Source organism: Nyctibius grandis, chromosome 5 (assembly GCF_013368605.1).
Source record: "Nyctibius grandis isolate bNycGra1 chromosome 5, bNycGra1.pri, whole genome shotgun sequence".
Lineage (NCBI taxonomy): Eukaryota > Metazoa > Chordata > Aves > Nyctibiiformes > Nyctibiidae > Nyctibius > Nyctibius grandis.
Window position 1 is genome coordinate 59,469,327 of NC_090662.1, and position 17,880 is coordinate 59,487,206.

The 17,880-nt window shown below is 48.0% G+C and overlaps 1 protein-coding gene across 9 annotated transcripts in view; it reads right to left on the bottom strand.

Moving 5' to 3' along the window:
• Window positions 1-17,880, bottom strand: part of ZC3H7B (zinc finger CCCH-type containing 7B) — a 53,758-nt gene that overhangs the window by 20,116 nt on the left and 15,762 nt on the right. For 4 of the 9 annotated variants that reach the window (XM_068400840.1, XM_068400842.1, XM_068400839.1 and 1 more), the window contains exons 8-16: window positions 16,844-16,886; window positions 12,506-12,771; window positions 11,229-11,577; window positions 10,210-10,268; window positions 9,125-9,287; window positions 8,877-9,038; window positions 7,779-7,984; window positions 4,196-4,296; window positions 3,333-3,514 (exon numbers count right to left, since the gene is read on the bottom strand). In XM_068400840.1, coding sequence (XP_068256941.1) covers window positions 3,333-3,514; window positions 4,196-4,296; window positions 7,779-7,984; window positions 8,877-9,038; window positions 9,125-9,287; window positions 10,210-10,268; window positions 11,229-11,577; window positions 12,506-12,771; window positions 16,844-16,886 — 1,531 coding nt within the window. The remainder of the gene's footprint in view (window positions 1-3,332; window positions 3,515-4,195; window positions 4,297-7,778; window positions 7,985-8,876; window positions 9,039-9,124; window positions 9,288-10,209; window positions 10,269-11,228; window positions 11,578-12,505; window positions 12,772-16,843; window positions 16,887-17,880) is intronic. The other 5 variants (XM_068400848.1, XM_068400843.1, XM_068400844.1 and 2 more) reach the window with 3 other exon arrangements.

A 17,880-nucleotide genomic window follows, 5' to 3' on the forward strand; every position in this document is an offset into this window, starting at 1 on the left:
CCAAGACTCCAGAAGTCTCACCTAATTCTTGCTGGGATTAATCAGCCTGTCACACACTTCAAGTTGTGGGGGCTGCCCGTCAATCAACAGGTGAAGAGGAAAGTTGAAATTCAACACAGACAAACACCAAGTGCAACCAGGGTAGCAAGGAAAGACCGACAGTGCAAAACCAACCAAGGAACAGCTGCTACTATGGAACCAGCAAGGAAAAATCTGCAGGGTTCCAGGAGTCAGAAATGCAACATCAGACAACATGGAAAAGGGCTGGTCAGACCTTATTTAAGGAATTAGATTCTGACCCACTTAAGGGGTGAGGGAACAGCCCCTACCAGAAGCAACCAGCTAGATGGGCGCTACGTTTCTCAGAGCACTAAACACCGAGAGAAAAGTATGTAAAAGTAGGAACTGTCTGGTCAATGTGAGGACTTTGTTACCAAAAAGCCATGTTATTTAAGTGCTATGAAGACCTGAGAGACCTGCAAAAACAAACTGAAGAAAGTATCTTACAATGGCCATCTGATTGCAACAAGTGGGGTGCTGAGAATGGCCTTGATGCAGCACCCCCAGCACAGAGAGGTTGAAAAATTGCTTGCTTTGCTTTTGCCTACAGCTTTTATTATTGAAGTGAGGTGTTCCTCAGGCATGACACATGAACACGATCTTTGATCTGGGAGCAAGCAGGTTCCTGAACTTAAGGGCCAGCAAACACAAGTTTTCATCTCAGCTTAGGCTGTGTGTAACTTGGGTAAGTCACAGCATTCCTGACCTCAGTTTCCCCATCTGTGATTTCAGCTGTCCAGGTCCCTGCCAGGCAACAATACTGCTGTTTGTACAAGGCTTGGACAGGATGAAAAGCATTCAGGGAACTTTACCATTCTTCAAGAACATTTCCTCAGGCCTCCAACATGGCAGCTGCTGCATAGCTGGTATTACTCCCAGATCAGGGCTGTTTGTGGATTTTCTCCTTCTTAACCATTAACCCCAGAAGAAACTGTGTAGAGTTAGAAAAACTGCAACTCCCTCTTCTGTGTCCAAGTATTTCAGGGTGGACACAATGCTGATCTGTACTTTGGGGACAAAAACTATAAAGCTGAGAAAACTACAGCAAAAAGTTAACATGCTGCACTGGACCTGGCAGAGAAAGGGCCAAAGCAGCTCTCATCTTCTCCATTCTGCACACCTGCACTGTGATCCTTGGGGTGCAGAACCAACAGGAGAAGCATACACAGCTTTTGTCACAAGACTGAATTTCAAATTAAGTTCTTAGCAAGTGACTGCCTTCTTCCAGTCACAGAAATCTGAACTAACTCAACAATATGGTCTAGAAACATGGTGGTTGGGAAAAAAAAAGCCCTCCCAAATAAGAAAGGATGTTTTCCAATACAACAGCTCTCCAAAGCATGAACTGTCCCAAAGAGATGATCTGGGAACCAAAAGGCCCATGTGTTGACTACTTTTAACATTTCAGCATCTTTTGCAACGAGGTGATCTTTAAGGTCCCTTTCAACCCAAACCATTCTATGATTCTATTCTATGATTCTATGATCATTACTGAGGACAAAGACTTTGTCATTTCCACTGATGGAAGAAGATAGCAAGATATGTCTGTGAAAAGCCAAAATGAACAAAAAAACAGCCCTGCCTGTCCACATTTTCAGATCCTGGGAACCTTTACTCCACTAACACAATCCTGTGTCACCATGAACAAAGTCCCAAGCTCTGTAAAAGCTCAAATGGCTGTGAAATGCAACAGCCCACTGGTTTCAAATGCAAGCTGCTATGAATGATGTCCCCCTCCTATTCTTGCCAAGCAAATGGTGCCCAAATCAAAATCGCTGCTCCAAAGCTAAAGCGTTCCCAGAGAATGGCGACAACTACCTTTCATCTCTGTTTCTGTGAGGGCTACACTTAAAGAGAGGTAATAAACTACCACTCCAGGAAGGCAAACTCACAAGGAAAGCAGGCTCATATATACAGCCCTACAGAAAAAAAAAAACAAACAAAAAGATGATGGCTCTCCCATTGTTGGAAAAGATGGGAATAAGCACAAGGCTTACTGACCACCTCTGCAGCTAAACTCATGGCTTGTTTCACCTCCTTAGCTTCCCCTTTGGAAACCACTTCAAGTAAAGAAGGCAAGAAGCAAAAACCAATCTAAACATTTCTTCTACAGGCTGAAGAGGAAGGAATAGGGAGGGAGGGAAGGAGGGAGCAAAGAAAAAAAAAAACCACCAACAAAAATAAACCAACCATGGGGTGGGGAAAAGAGCAAGGTGCTTGAACATTAGAGCGCCCAGAGTGGCAGTATCATAAGCATGTAGGGCAGCAATGGTGGCCTACGGCTCACAAGCAATATGCTGTCTTAGAAACTCTGGTGGTGTAACTTTTTAATTTCCTGTAGCCACAAGTAAGTGAGGCCAAACGGGAAGAATAAAAGATGGCATTTGCCACAGTGTGCTACTTGTTCATCACTGTCCCTCATGAGCCAAGCCAAGGCCAAGGACTGCACTGAACAACCGTGACAGGCACTTGAACAATAAATTAAAGAAGTTGCCCCCAATTACATCAAAGAATGGTGAGAAACATCCATAACATGTTTCCTCTCTGAAGTACTCCCATTATCGGGCTGGGTCCTGCACTGAACAAGATCCTGTGGTGAAAAAAGATGCAGGTAGCATTGTGGGTGGATCAGCATCTACTCAGTTAACAAGAGAGCAGCAAGAGAAACTGTCCAACATGTCAGAGAGAGAGGACTGAAAGTGCCAGATGTGCCAGTGTCATTATATAAGTGACCTGAATATAATTTCTGCAATAGCCTCTTCAGAGGCACGTCATCAAAGCCTTTTTGAGAAACCCCAAGTATCTTGTCATTTCCCACTGTTGGTGCATTTGTTTAGAGAAACTGAAGATGCACAGCCTTCTTTATATAATTGCTTTGTCACCTGCACATGCTGCCATTCTCACTGCACCAGATGCTCACTCAGGGGCCCAGCTGCTATTTAGGGTCTTGCACAGGGTCTTGCACCAAAAGAGTTCTGGGAATTCAGCCCTACCTAATAATCATTTCAACTTATGCAGCTGGTCCCAAAGGAAAGGCTTCCTGGTCTGCAAATTACAGTAGCACATGTAAAGGGACAAGGGCCAAATCATCTCACAGAGCACCCTGGCCCTCTTTTCTGTGTCCCTGAGGACACAGAGTAAGTATATGCACAAGTGAGTGACAACTTCTTGGTACTCCCAAATCACCCTCTTCCCCTCTCAGCTGGCCCCGGGTACACACTGGAAGGAACTCGGGTGTACACATCAGCAGCCCTGCACCAAGTTACACTCACCTGAATATTGCTGCAGCAGCCAGACCTTGAGCTCGATGAAACTATGAGCGAAGTGACAGCTGTCCTCGCGCAGGCAGCCATAACGCACCTCGTGTCGGCACACGTCAAACTGGAAGTGCTCCTGGAACTGGCGGATCTTGGAGTATTTCAGGGAGGTGGAACGCACAATGTGGACCAGACACCTGCAGCCAGGCCACAGAAATATGAAGCACCAGAGGATGAAATCTTCATCCCCTCCTCCTTACATGTCACTTTCAGACATTTGACTGGGCAGGCAAAGGACACAGAAAATCAACTCTGGGAGAGGCAGATTCCCACTGGGAAAACCAAACCCCTGCCCTCCCACCCTATCAACCCCAGGTAGGTATTTTCAATCTCCTCAGCCCATAGGTGATGCTCTGCTTCAGTTCAGAGATCAGACACATTTCAAAATATGCAGCAAAGATACCCGCTCCTCTGGTTCAGCAAGCCTCAGGTTTCCAGGAACCAGAAGGGGTTGTTTTACTGTGTACTTCACGTGTTTCTTATACTTGTTTTTCTAAACATTCACTACCAGCCAGTCAGAGGCAGGATCCTGAGCTAGAGTATCTTTGGTTTAACCTTTATGTAAAGGCCAAACTGAAAGGCAAATTAAGTCAATGGAAAACTCAGGCTGACTCCAAAGGGCTTTGCTGATGTCTGAAATCCCTCAGCACCAGGAGCAAACATGCAGGGTGAAGCACACAGTGCTATTTATCATGCTTTGAGCTGCCCTATGATTGGAACCCATGGGGAGGAAAGAAAGAAAGAGACGAGGGCCCTGGAGTTAAATTGGCTGGACTTGTGAGAGGTTGCTCCCATCAGCACAAAAAACATTCACTCACTTGTTGTCATGGAAACTGTGTTTGGCAGAAAGGTTGGAGCAGACAGATGGTGTGTCCTTGGTCCCTTTGCTGATAATCCGGGGTTTGCTGTCAAAGCAAATCTGAGAAGAGAAGAATTAGCATGCTGGGAAAATCTTAGAGCCACTTCACTTGGAAGAGGAAGAAGAACCAGAGCCAGCCCATTCTAATGTTCAAAGTTAGAAGCAGCTTGGTGAAAACTTCGTGGTAGGGCTTTAAAAAAAAGCAAGCAAATTTTTGGAAAAGCTTCCGGACAACATTTTTTGGCTTATTCTCAACAGTATTTTCCATTGTGGTTGGAAAAATTTTGGTCAGAGCCACATATTATTTCCCAGTTAGCCAACAGACCCAGGACAAGGGGGAAATGATGGGGAGAAATAAAAGAACAGCCAGTTCACAGCAAAGAACGTGTCCCTTTACATGTACCACTGCCAGCATGGGGAATGCTGCTGCAGAGCATCAAGAGGGTACGAGCCAATCCTTAGCTGACCGACTCAGTGGCTCAGCACAGACATCAAGTGGGAATTTGTTGCATTACAAGGTTCTGATTTCTAAAAGTAGCTGGGGCTAAATTACAAATCAAAGCAACATCTCAAGACAGAGGAAGAGACAGGTGATCCCATGAGGCTGAGTGCACCGGTTCAGCTGCAGGGCTAAAGAGGAAAACTACCTCTCCTTTCTCCTACACAGCTGCATCCACTGTGCACTGCCCACTGGCTGGGACATACAGAATCATAGCAACGTTTAGGTTGGAAAAGACCTTTAAGAGCATTAAGTCCAACCGTTAACCTAACACTACCAAGTCCACCACTAAACCATGTCCTTAAGCACCACATCTACATGTCTTTCAAATACCTCCAGGGATGGTGACTTCACCACTTCCCTGGGCAGCCTGTTCCAATGCTTGACAACCCTTTCAGTGGAGAAATTTTTCCTAATATCCAATCTAAATGCTCCCCCCCAGCACAACTTGAGACCATTTCCCCTTGTCCTATCACTTGTTACTTAGGTGAAGAGACCGACACCCACCTCACTACAACCTCCTTTCAGGTACTTGTAGACAACAATAAGGTCTCCCCTGAGCCTCCTTTTCTCCAGGCTAAACAACCCCAGTTCCCTCAGCTGCTCCTCTAGACCCTTGTGCTCTAAATCTTGTGCTCCTCTAAACCTTGTGCTCTAGACCCTTCACCAGCTTCGTTGACCTTCTTTTGACACGCTCTAGCACCTCAATGTCTTTCTTGGAGTGAGGGGCCCAAAAATTGAAGACAGTATTCGAGGTGCAGCCTCATCAGTGCCAAGTACAGAGGGACAATCACTTCCCTAGTCCTGCTGGCCACACTATTGCTGATACAAGCCAGGATGCTGTTGGCCGCCTTGGCCACCTGGGCACACTGCTGGCTTATATTCAGCCGGCTATTGACCAACACCCCAGGTCCTTTTCCACCAGGCGGCAGCTTTCCAGCCACTCTTCCCCAAGCCTGTAGCATTGCATGGGGTTGTTGTGCCCCAAGTGCAGGACCCAACACTTGGCCTTGTTGAACCTCATACAGTTGGCCTCGGCCCATCTATCCAACCTGTCGAGATCCCTCTGCAGAGCCTTCCTACCCTCCAGCAGATCAACACTCCCGCCCAACTTGGTGTCATCTGCGAACCTACTGAAGGTGCACTCGATCTCCTCATCCAGATTATTGATAAAGATATTAAACAGAACCGGCCCCAACACCAGGCCCTGGGGAACACCACTTGTGACCGGCCGCCAACTGGATTTAACTCCAGTCACCACAACCCTTTGGGCCCGGCCATCCAGCCAGTTTTTTACCCAGCGAAATATACGCCCGTCCAAGCCGTGAGCAGTCAGTTTCTCCAGGAGAATGCTGTGGGAGACTGTGTCAAAGACTTTACTAAAGTCTGGGTAGACAACATCCACAGCCTTTCCCTCATCCACTAAGCGGGTCACCTTGTCACAGAAGGAGATCAGGTTAGTCAAGCAGGACCTGCCTTTCATAAACCCATGCTGACTGGGCCTGATCGCCTGGTTGTCCTGTACTTCACCCATGATAGCACTCAAGACGATCTGCTCCATAACCTCTCCCGGTGCTGAGCTCAGCCCAACAGGCCTGCAGTTCTCCAGACCCTCCTTCCAGCCCTTCTTGTAGATGGGCGTCACATTTGCTGACCTCCAGTCAACAGGGACCTCCCTGGTTAGCCAGGACTGCTGATAAATGATGGAAAGTGGCTTGGTGAGCAGTTCCGCCAGATCCCTCCGTACCCTTGGGTGGATCCCATCCGACCCCATAGACTTGTGTGTGTCTAAGGAGTGTAGCAGGTCTCTAACCATTTCCCCTTGGGTTATGGGGGGTTCATTCTGCTCCCCATCCCTGTCTTCCAGCTCACGAGGCTGGGTACCCAGAGAACAACTGGTCTTGCTATTAAAGACTGAGGCAAAGAAGGCATTAAGCACCTCAGCCTTTTCCTCATCCTTTGTCACTATGTTTTTCCCAGCATCAAATAAAGAATGGAGATTCTCCTTAACCCTCCTTTTGTTGCTAATGTATTTACAGAATTTTTTTTTTTGTTTTTTACAGCAGTAGCCAGATTTTTGGGCTTTGGCCCTTCTAATTTTCTCCTTGTATAACCTCACAACATCTTTGTAGTCATCCTGAGTCACCTGCTCCTTCTTCCAAAGGTCATGAACTCTTCTTCTTTTTCCCCTGAGTTCCAGCCAAAGCTCTCTGTTCAGCCAGGCCAGTCTTCTTCCCCACCAGCTCATCTTTCAGCACACAGGGACAGCCTGTTCCTGTGCTTTTACGATTTCCTTCTTGAAGAGTGTCCAGCCTTCCTGGACCTCTTTGCCCTTCAGGACTGCCTCCCAAGGGACTCTGTCAACCAGTCTCCTAAACAGGCCAAAGTCTGCCCTCTGGAAGTCCAAGGTGGCAGTTCTGCTGACCTCCCTCCTTACTTCTCCAAGAATTGAAAACTATCATTTTGTGATCGCTGTGCCCAAGATGGCCTCCAGCCATCGTATCACTCACAAATTCTTCCCTAGCTGGCTCACTCACCAGCTGTGTCAGGAAGTTATCTTATCTTCCACACACTCCAGGAACCTCCTAGACTGTTTCCTCTCTGCTGTATTGTATTTCCAGCAGACATCTGGTAAGTTGAAGTCCCCCATGAGAAAAAGGGCTAGCGACTGTGAGACTTCTCCCAGCTGCTTATAGAATATTTTATCTGCCTCTTCATTCTGGTTGGGTGGTCTATAACAGACTCCCACCATGACATCTGCCTTGTTGGCCTTCCCCTGATTCTTACCCATAAACACTCAACCCTATTATCACCATCATTAAGCTCTAGTCAGTCAAAACACTCCCTAACATACAGGGCCACCCCACCGCTTCTCCTTCCTTGCCTATCCCTTCTGAAAAGTTTATAACCATCCATTGCAGCACTCCAGTTGTGTGAGTGATCCCACCATGCTTCTGTGGTGGCAACTATCAACATATCAATGGTCCAGATACATACTGATGAAATGATGAAGGCTGCCTGCTCCCTCCCACCAGCTCTGTACCTCACAGAGGAAGGTGAAGATGCCCTGATGTTCCTTTAGGAGCTTGGCAATGGTGAGGCTGCTCTGCTTGATCCCACCCAGCGGGTCAAAGAGGAGGTCACGGTTGAGGGTCCCCTTCCTCTCCTCCGTCCACACGTCGATCTCTTCCTGGTGGTACGCGAAGGTGCAGTTATCCCCGTACTTACAGTCCTGCTTGTTAAGCATATCTACAAAGCAACAAACAGCACACACCGCCACACAGGGAGGGCGGCCCAGTCAGAAACTAAACTTTCTCTCGTCTCCTCCCACTGCCCACACCTCACAAGGAGCTGAAAGCAAGAAAACACAAGAGTTAAAGAAAAAAGAAAAGACATCTCCCCCCAAGTTTGTCTATACCAAGACACTGAGGAAAGTTAATGCAAACTACTGAATGGTGACAATATCAAGTAATGCCACCTGTTGTGGAAATTGTCTCAAAATGGAGGCCTGCTTTAATTCAGTGCCTGGCCAGGGACAGACCACGATTTAACCAACCCCTTTTAAAGCCAATCCAGATTAAGTTCTCCTAGCAGCCCAGCACTAAGGGCCCTGTTATCTTGGCTCTTGCAATCTCCCCACCTCATTAGGTACTTTCTAATGACACTGCGCCAGGGACCAGTGGCCTTGACCTTAGGTACCAGTCCGGTCACATTGCCTGCACCTACAGAGGGACGGGCTGGAGCAACGGAGCAGGCAGAGAGAGCTTTCCCCTAGGCAGAACCACAGCCCTGCAACCGGGCTGCTGGGTGGAGTGTGACTAATGCAGGCACATGCACAGGGCGCAGCTGCTCAGCAAAGCCCATGTCAACAGGGCAGCTCTGAGCACTTGGCTGTGCACAGCACCTCACTCTGCCTTTGCAACTCTTCTGCTCCACCACTTTAAAAGCTGCCTGCTCTCCACAGCATAGGAGCTCATTGCCTTCCATTGTACTGAGCCTCCCAGTCCATCAGCTACAGATGGGACAAGGAAGACCCCAAAGATAGCAGGCAACACCAACTGGAAGTCCCCTCCCGACCCCCCCCGGCATATACCATACAGCCCCTTCCCAGCCACCGACAGCCCTATCCCCTCCAGATCACCTTTGCACAGGTAATAGGATCCTACAAAGTTGGTTTTGGTTGGGCGAGGACGGATCCTTTTCCAGGTCTTGTCTTCTGAGTTCTTCAGCCTGCCCAGCAGGATGTCCCGCTTGCACTTGTGCTCCAAGCCTTCCCGATAGGTGTAGTCGCCAGCCTTGGGCCCTGCAGGAGAGAATAACCCCATCAACCCCGGGAAAGGCAAACCCTAGCCCAGGCCAGTGCTCTGGGTGGCAGAGCAAATGCATCACCTGTTTTGGGGTAGCAGATATGACAGGCTTGTTTGAAGACATGAGTAGATGCCAGGGGGTTCTTCACCAGCAGGGCTGTGTTGGGCATTACTGGTTCCGGCTGGGACAGCAGGTGCTCGGTGACCTTGGGCATAGCTGGGTGACTCACTCCACCAAGGCTGACCTGAGCGAAAACACATGTACCTCTCCCCTCAGCTCTGCAACCACATGGGTAAGAAACCTCTCTAATACCCTGCCCCATTCCAGTCTCTCGAAAACCTTCCTCATTTCCTCTCTCATCAAAATGTTCACATCTGAAACTACATTTTTAAGAGAGATGCACACAATCTTTTCAAAGATAACAAATAGCGTGGTACGTTCACTTCAAAGACAGACCTTTGTCTCTCTTGGTAAGGGACCTCAGTTTTCTATCATGAGCCACAGAACAAAATGCCCCCTCGCTCTTTCCCATTCCTTCCATCACGACCAACTCTGCATTTGAAGACTCTCAAATCAACCCCATCCCAACCTGGGAAAAAAACAAACCACTTATCAGTGAGTCTTCAGGGAGCAGACTAATCTGAGGACAGAGACTTGGCTCCACACTGAAGTAACAGGGATAGCAGGACACCAGGAACTTAAGAATAATACTTGTTCCAAGCTTGCTCACCATAGATAATCCTCCCCTTTTCCTCCCAAGACTGGAGACATGAGACAGGGGCAGGACAGTGTACCTGGAAAAACGTCCTGACAGGGGCAGAGAGAAGCAAAGAACCTCACTAGTTTCAAGACAACGCTGGCTTACTCCGCCCTATCCTTCAGTGTTGCGTGGCTGCCAGATATAGTGGGACACTGCCACCCTGTTCCCCTGTTGAGCCTACAACCTAGGTCACACCATGTTTACCTTGGCAGTATGCAGAGTTGCAGACAAAAATGAAGATGGAACAAACGTCTTCCTACTGACTCCGTGGAAATCTTTACGTGCCTTGCCCCAACATGGGAGGCAGGTTAAGAAGAGGGGCCCAAATTATCTACATCACCCAAGTCACTACTACCTTGGCTCCAGAGCACTTTGGGACATCAGCACAGGGGAGCAACTCACTCACCACAGGGGATGGTTTTTGGCTGCCAGGTGGGTGTCGCAGTTCCTGAGGGCTAGTTTCTTCTGGGCAAAAGAAAGGGAAAAAAGCCCCACAAAACAAAAACAATCAATCATTTCACTTTCAGAGGCAGTTCTGCTCACAAAATTATTATTAAATCCATTAGCTTTATTTATTTCATAACATTTTAGTACTTTTTCCCCAAACCACCTGTCTATGTCTTGGAAAAACTCCAGAAAAGGCCTTCTTGTTCCCAAACCCTAGTGAACCCAACTCTATGTTGCTGAACACTGGCATTCCCAAGATGGCAACTCCAAGGTAGCCCAATGCTGAGGTGAATATGAGTGCTGAAGTGCTGACTGGACAATCTCTGCTCTTCTCAAAATACTTTTGCTGCAATACTGGGGACAAGTTAGCCAAGAAGAAGCCTGCCTTCCCTCCTGGGACAGGAGGTGACCTACTCTTTGCCCAACACTCTCCACATCTTTGCTCCTTGTGACATGAGAATGCAGTGTTCCATTCAACAGGACACTCACTGCCCTGAATCCAGAGATGGGAGAGACTCACCTTGTCCTCTACCACTCTGCCCAGCACAACAGGGTCCTACATCATCTAAAATAGTCACCAGGATTTTGCTCGTTTGATCCAAAACATTCAAGAGTCATTGGGGAGGATGGAGGAATCATGTTATAGCCTAGCAAATTCTGCCAAGGCAGGGGTCCTGGACACCAAAACAGGTTTAAATCTCATTGCTCATCATTACACATCTTTGTGTTCCCTCCTCCTCTAAGATTTCACACCATGAACATACTGGTTATCTAGGATTACACACACCTATAGCCTTTCTCATTGCTCCTGAGATAGATATATTCAGCTGCTCTGTCCAAGACATTCTACATTTGTACTCCCATTCTGCAGCACCAACAGACAGAGCTATAAGACAGATGTCCTCGGCACTGAAGGAAATAATTTTGGCATGCATTCACAGGTAAAGCAGCACAAAACCCCATCAGCCCCGCACCTACCAATGGCAAAGGTATCCAAGGCATCCAGCGACCCTCTGCTTGTCCCAAAGGAGTCCAGGGCATCAAGCCGTGAGTCTGTGTAGGGGAGCAGATCCAGGGAATCCAGCGAATCTAAGGTGGAGCCGCCACTTCCTCCTGGCGGGGCCTCGAAAGTATCCAGGACAGAGGAGGAGGAGAGCTGCTTGGTAGGATCCATCACCAGGCCAAAGGAGGCAGGTGGCAGCGGAGTGGAGACAGGGATGCTGGCTGTCACGACTGGGGGCAGAAGTGGAGTTCCCCCCGGAAACACAGGGATCAGCTGGGGCATCTCTGTTGGCAGGTTGGTAGGAATGGTGCCCTGGACCAGAGACTTTGGAGAACAGGGGAAGGGGGAGGATAAACAGCACATTAGGAGCAGGGAGCAGAGAATGAGTGAATACAGGAAGCAACAGGCTCTCACTCAAGTGCGTGCTGTATTATCTGAAGCCAAAGGATACCCCGCAGCTCCATCTGCCTGCAGACTTCCCACGGACCTTCCAATCTATCCACATCGCACACAGTCTGGACCAAGGTCCTTGAGGAGGTGTTGGGCTACCTGAGCTCATCAGCCTGCAAAGCAGACCCCTACCCTGGGCACTTAAACCAGCTCAGGTCGAGAAACAGTGTAGGTGAGTACACACAGTGCTGAGATCAGGGTAATGACGATTACTCATGCCACCTCTCATCAGAGCTTTTTGGATCGAAAGGTGTCCAGCATGAATGTGATTATATTGCTTCCAGACCCAAGTTGGCTCGCATAATACCAGCAACACTGGCAACTAAAATCCAACGTAAGTATAAATACAGATTGTCTCTACAGCTCCCAGACCTGTTCAAAGCACTTAGGCTGTTCAAAGCACTTAGGCTGAATGCAGCCTGCACAAAATACAAGGAGATTAGAGCATGCCCACTGTACAAAATATATCCATCACTCCTGCTTCAGCACACTCATTTCTACCCTCAGGTCTGCTTCAACTCCAAGGACACCAGAGGCCAGAGGGAAGGTGATGGTGAGGGAAGGCTATCTTGGGTACCTTTTGAGGGGCAGCTCCATGAAGCTGCACACAGCAAAGCAGGCTTGGAGGTGGGGTCTTTAGATACTCACAAGCCAGTTGCAGAAATAAGGAAGGAATGAATGAGTTTTGCCAGAGGAAGAGCTAGGAGGAAAGAGTGACAGAAAGAGAGAGAGGCAGCACGCATATCCACATGCTCCAAGGACCTGTTTGGAACAAGAAGCAAGGGACCCATGCAGCACCCACTCTTACTAGGGGGTATGGTGACCCTTCGGCGAGGGAGTCCAGGAGGGAGTCCAGTTCTTCCCCAATGATGTCCCCATCTGTGAAGTCCTCCACGCTCTCAGGCACTGGCAGGGACACGCCGTCTGGAGATGGGAGCAAGCTGGCAGCAGGGAGCGACATAGGCAAGCCCTTTGCATCTGAGTCAGAGGGCAAAGGGGCCAGCCCTTCGCTCACAGGGATGGAGGTGGCCACAGGAGCTGGGAGGCACTGCAGGACCATACAGCAGTCTGTGATGAGGGAGAAACAGAGCCAGTCACCCAGGAGAGCCTCTTGCAAGGGGCAAGCAGAGCACAGCCTGGCAAAACCAATATTGTGGAACTCCATCAAATACAAAAAGCAAGTATGGCAATTTTCTGAGAGGAGGGGCTCTGGTCTGAAGATATCGTGCCCTTTCATTTTTGTTCCCAGTCTCCAATGGCTCACCAATAGCTGAAATACACTCTAAGGGCCAGTGCCCAGACTGACTGTCAGGATTTGGCAAGCACGTACAGTAACCAGGAACAGCACAAAACCTATGGCTGAGCAGTTACTGAATTCACTGTGGCCAGGATAAAGGCCAGGGGTACATAACATGATTGCTCTATAGCCCACAACCTGGAGTTTTCTTTAATGTTCCTCACTAACGCATTTGGCAGAGATCACTGCCTTCTCTACTCCTTGGAGCTTCTATATCCCAGCTGAAAGCTTGCTTACTTGCACACTCTCTCTAAAACCCCAGGCATCCTAAATGGCAGAAGCTAAAAACCACAAGGTCCTGCTGGGAAGAGTCAGACATCAGGTGCTCAGACCAGGTTTTGCTAACAATGTGTCCCCAAAAAACCCCATCAGACTCACTCAGCTGTCTTCACTCAAGTAAATTCCCTGCTCTGGAGTGCTTCCTGATGTCCACAGGGGGGATGTTGCTGCCCACACTCCCCCTCAACACCTCAGCAGCAAACATCCCCTTGGGAACTTGTGTGAGCCAGGGTCGGGGCAGCAGAGAGGCAGTGATTTTCCCTAAGGCTTCCTTGCCTCTCCAGTATGTTACTGAAATGGTAAGATGTTCCCATCATGCAATATAAACCTCTGTTAAGTGAAGTTAAGGTTACAAGCACATATTCTTCAGAGAGGAGCATTTTATTCTCCAAAAAATTAAAGGTTAAAAAAAAAAAAAGTTCAAATGTTAGCAATTTGGAAAATGCAGCGTTACATTTGCAGTTCTCAAACCAAGCACCCAAACTACCTTAATTCTGCCCCTGTGCAGATGTCCTGGAACAAAAGAAAAGAAGTAAGACAAAGATGCTGCCTTCTCCATCCACAAAGCAGTGGCTGCACTGTGGCTATAACGGTCTAAGGCTGTAAGCAAGGCAAAGTTTGGAAGGAGAGACAATAGCTTTTATTAGAAAGACTGATAAGAACAGGAAAGAAACTAGACAAGCTTCTGAGACACAACTCATGATCCACCAAGAAATGCTGCATCCTGTCTGTACAAGCTCTGTTCACTCAGCCCCCATGAGAACTCAGCCATCCCTTTCTAACTGGGACTGGGCAAGTGAGCCATATTGCTATCCTCTACACCGCACGTTCACCGACTGAGGACTGTGTTGGTGCCCTTCTTAGAGAGATCAGCAAATCAGCAATTCCTGCAAACCCCCAAGTCCTGAACAAAACAACAGCAGAGGTGACACACACACGCAGGCCCCCTTAGCTCTAACCCCACCAGGAGCACACCACTACCCCCTGCAACCTTTCCTCCGGCATGTGAGTAGTCCATGTGGATGGACCACAGCTGAGGTTGCTGGGCAAGGCACCGGAGGCCGAGCTGTGACAAAAGGCAGGGAAAGCAGGGGGAAGCAGCAAGGGACAGACACAGGTCGCTCTACACAACCTCATGCTTGTGATCGAAGGAAAGCACATGTTGTACCTTATAGGATCCAACATAGGTTTTCAGTGCTGCAGCTGGACACATTCCCCACAGGCACTGGCTCAAAGGAAGGCTGTAAATGTCCTTAGTTTTGCAGCTGCCCCTCAGATCAGGCTCGGCTCCAGCCCCATGCCCCCTTTGCGATGACTTCTCTCAGCTCATCTCCCTTTGGCGCCAGCTGCCCTCGGGAGCCAGCCATGCAGCTTCCCTCGGTGCTGGCCTCATCGCTGGTAGCTCGGCCAGATTTCCCTCAGTACAAAGGGACAGCTTGTGCCTTCCTGTTTTTTAGATGTTTAAATCTGGAGTACTGTCAAGATCCCTCCAGGGGCCAACAAGAAGTTCAGGACATGCTGGAAGGGACGGGGACATGTGCAGGGGGGAGCAAAAGGGTTCACAATGACAGAGCCCCAAAGGATCCAGAAGTTCAGACCTCCTCTGAGGAATGAACGAGGCCCTCCGGTTCCCACTCAGACTGGGCAGCAGAGAAAAGAGGCCCTCACACACCCTAAGAGGCCCAAAACCCTGAAAGCTGAACGCACGACCAAAAGGCAGAGAACGATACAGGACCGCCCACAGCTCACTGCATGTGAAGGGCGAGGAGAAAAACAGGGACCAAGAGGTTCTACTACTTGCAAGGGGCAGACGGGAGATGTCTACTCCCCTCTCCCTGACTACCCAAACCCTGTTATTCCTTCAGTCACTTCCTCCCATTCCCCCCTGTCCAATCTTTTCCCCTATCCCTCCTTTCCCATTCCTGCTTTCCTCAGGACACCCCATCTACTGACCTCGCTCACCAGCCACAATACCCACATCTCATGTACTCTCCTTCCAGAAAGCTCATGCACCTCCTGTATTCACCTAATGTTTGTTCCATCTTAAAAAAATAAAACAGCCTTCTTTGATGAGCAGATCACAGGCACACACCTCCCTCCCTCTGATTTCTGCCACTGCCATGACACTAAGCCCCAGGTATTATTATTATAAGCTCAATGAGGGTCTTGTCCATCTGCTCCCCCGAACCAAGTCTCTCATACCATGTGCCCCACCTTGTAGATTCTCTGGCCAGACACCTGCCTGTCCCAGAGGAGTAAAGTACTGTGCTTTTAAAAGCCCTGTTTCTAGCTCCGCTTCGCAAAACAGCAGTGATACCCTAGGGCATTAGCTGGCCAAAGGCCATGCTGAGCCAGATCTGAGCTGTGATCTGTTCAGGGCAGGGCTGAGTTAATCAAATGACTTCCAGCAAAGCATGGGGACAGGGCCATTTTAAAAACAAAATAAAACAAAACAACAACAACAAAAATAAAAACCCTTGCTAAAAAAGCTTTGAATCTGAAACTCTCGAGGTACCCAGCACCCACAGCCCTCCTGGTGGCACACCACTCTCAGGGCAATGGCATAACATGGCATTTCAGTGCTTTTGAAAAGATTTCCTAGCAGTAAAGGTTCTCTCTGACTGAACTGCAGCAAAGGCGGCATGCTGCTCTTACACCAAATCCTGATTAGATGAAGAGCTTACTGGATGCAGTTACTCTTTACTCGGCAGTAGGAATCCAGTTCGTTTTAGCACAGCAAGATAATGTGAAAAACTCTCCTTAATTCACAGAACTGGGTCTCATGATTGCATGCAGCATTCAATCACTGAACTGGGATTCAACAGAGAACTAACATGTTTTCCAAAACAGACACCAAAGCACCCTAATAATGAAATTACTTTCTTTCTATAAAACAAGCAATTGCTACTTGCAGCGGTAAGTCTTCACACTTACCTTCACACACGCAGCTACCTTTCAAAGGAACAGAGACTGATGTGCTCAGAGGCATGAGTTCAATGCTCCAGCACACAACAAAGGGCAAAGCACATAGCAAGCCTTTCTACAGGGGCAGAGTTAAGGTCACTTGTTTCCCGGCATGAGAAAAGCAACCCTGTAGCCCTCCTTCTGCTTCTCCCAGGTGCCTAACCCTGAACAGGGCTCTCCCTGGGTCCCTGCCAACTCCCTTTGTTTTCATTTCCTCTACCTCAACATCTTGGAGGACCATACGTGCTTAGAGCACAAAGAGCCGCCTCCAACCTTAACTTCACTTTATCTGGACTGTTTTGGCTGGGAGCAGAGTTTCAGAAGCTTTGCCAAGCCCAGCTTTAAGAAAGCACAGCTGGAGAGAGCTGTGTACCCCAGCAGACCGTTTTAATTCCCAGATGTCTCCCTCACTGGGCCTGGACAAAAAGCTTTTCTGCAGGAAAAACACTCCTGCTTCCCACCACCTTTTCCTCCTCCTAGTTACCAAAGCCAGAAGCATGCAGAAGAGACACAAATGAAGACGAAGAACCTCTCAGACCTGACAGCCTGCTCAGATACCTTACCAAAGCCACAAAAGTCAGAGAAGAGAAATGTCTTTACCTGTTTCGATGTCATCTATTGAACCCAATCCATTGGAAGTGGTCTGCAAAGAGGGTGTAGGAAAGGGTAGAGAAAAATATCATCAGAAATTAATCTTCAGAAAGATATTCACATTACACAGATGAGACCCTTTACTACTCCTAAATGCATCTGGCCCTTTCTTTTCCTTTATGGCCTCTTTCAGTGCAAGAGCAGTAAAACCAACGAACTTTAAGAGGCCATTAATCCAAAGAGCCTATTCATTTTTACTTCCAGCAGTGGGCAAACCCTGTTGCTGCAAAGGAATACCAGCCCTGCATAATATGCAACCATGTGAGCAAATCTGTACATAGAATAGGGTTTTTCACGTGTGGATGAGAACGCTGTGTCCCAAGTCCCAGGACATATCAATCGGTCAGCCCCATGCAGTGTGAGACTGATTAGCCTGATCTTACACAACGTTCCTTTTCTTAGTTCACATATGTTGCAATCTAACAACCACAAACTTTTACAGCAAACTCAAAACAGGAAAACGTTTCTGCCAAGACAACTGCTGTCTTGGAGCTCCACACAAGGAATAAAATGAGCCCATATTGTACAGAAACATAAACAGAGGTAAGTACGTTTGCCTTCAGCTTAAACTCAAAAAGGCACAAGTAAAGCATTACTTTTGAGATACTGCATCTACTGCAATAGTTTTTACAACTTCTAGTTTTTGTACCATTTTCATTTCTTGCAAAAGGAAAGATTTTCCAATGAAAAACTAGGCATAGCTATTAAAGAAAGCTGACTGGCTGTCCTAGAAGGGTGTGAAGGCAACTCACTGAATGGTGGGAGGTAAAATAATTCTTTAGTATCCCATTTTGTTGTACAAAATGTCGATTTTTTACGGTTTTACACTGGATTTTTACGGTTGATTGCTTTAAGGAGTAGTGTAAAATACCAAATATCCTGTAAAAGCACCAAGTGTTTGGGGTTTTTTTTTCGCCAGTGGTGGAACAAGAAAATCAGCAATTTCTTATATTTTAGCTTAGTATTTGTACGGTGCCCTGCCCAAG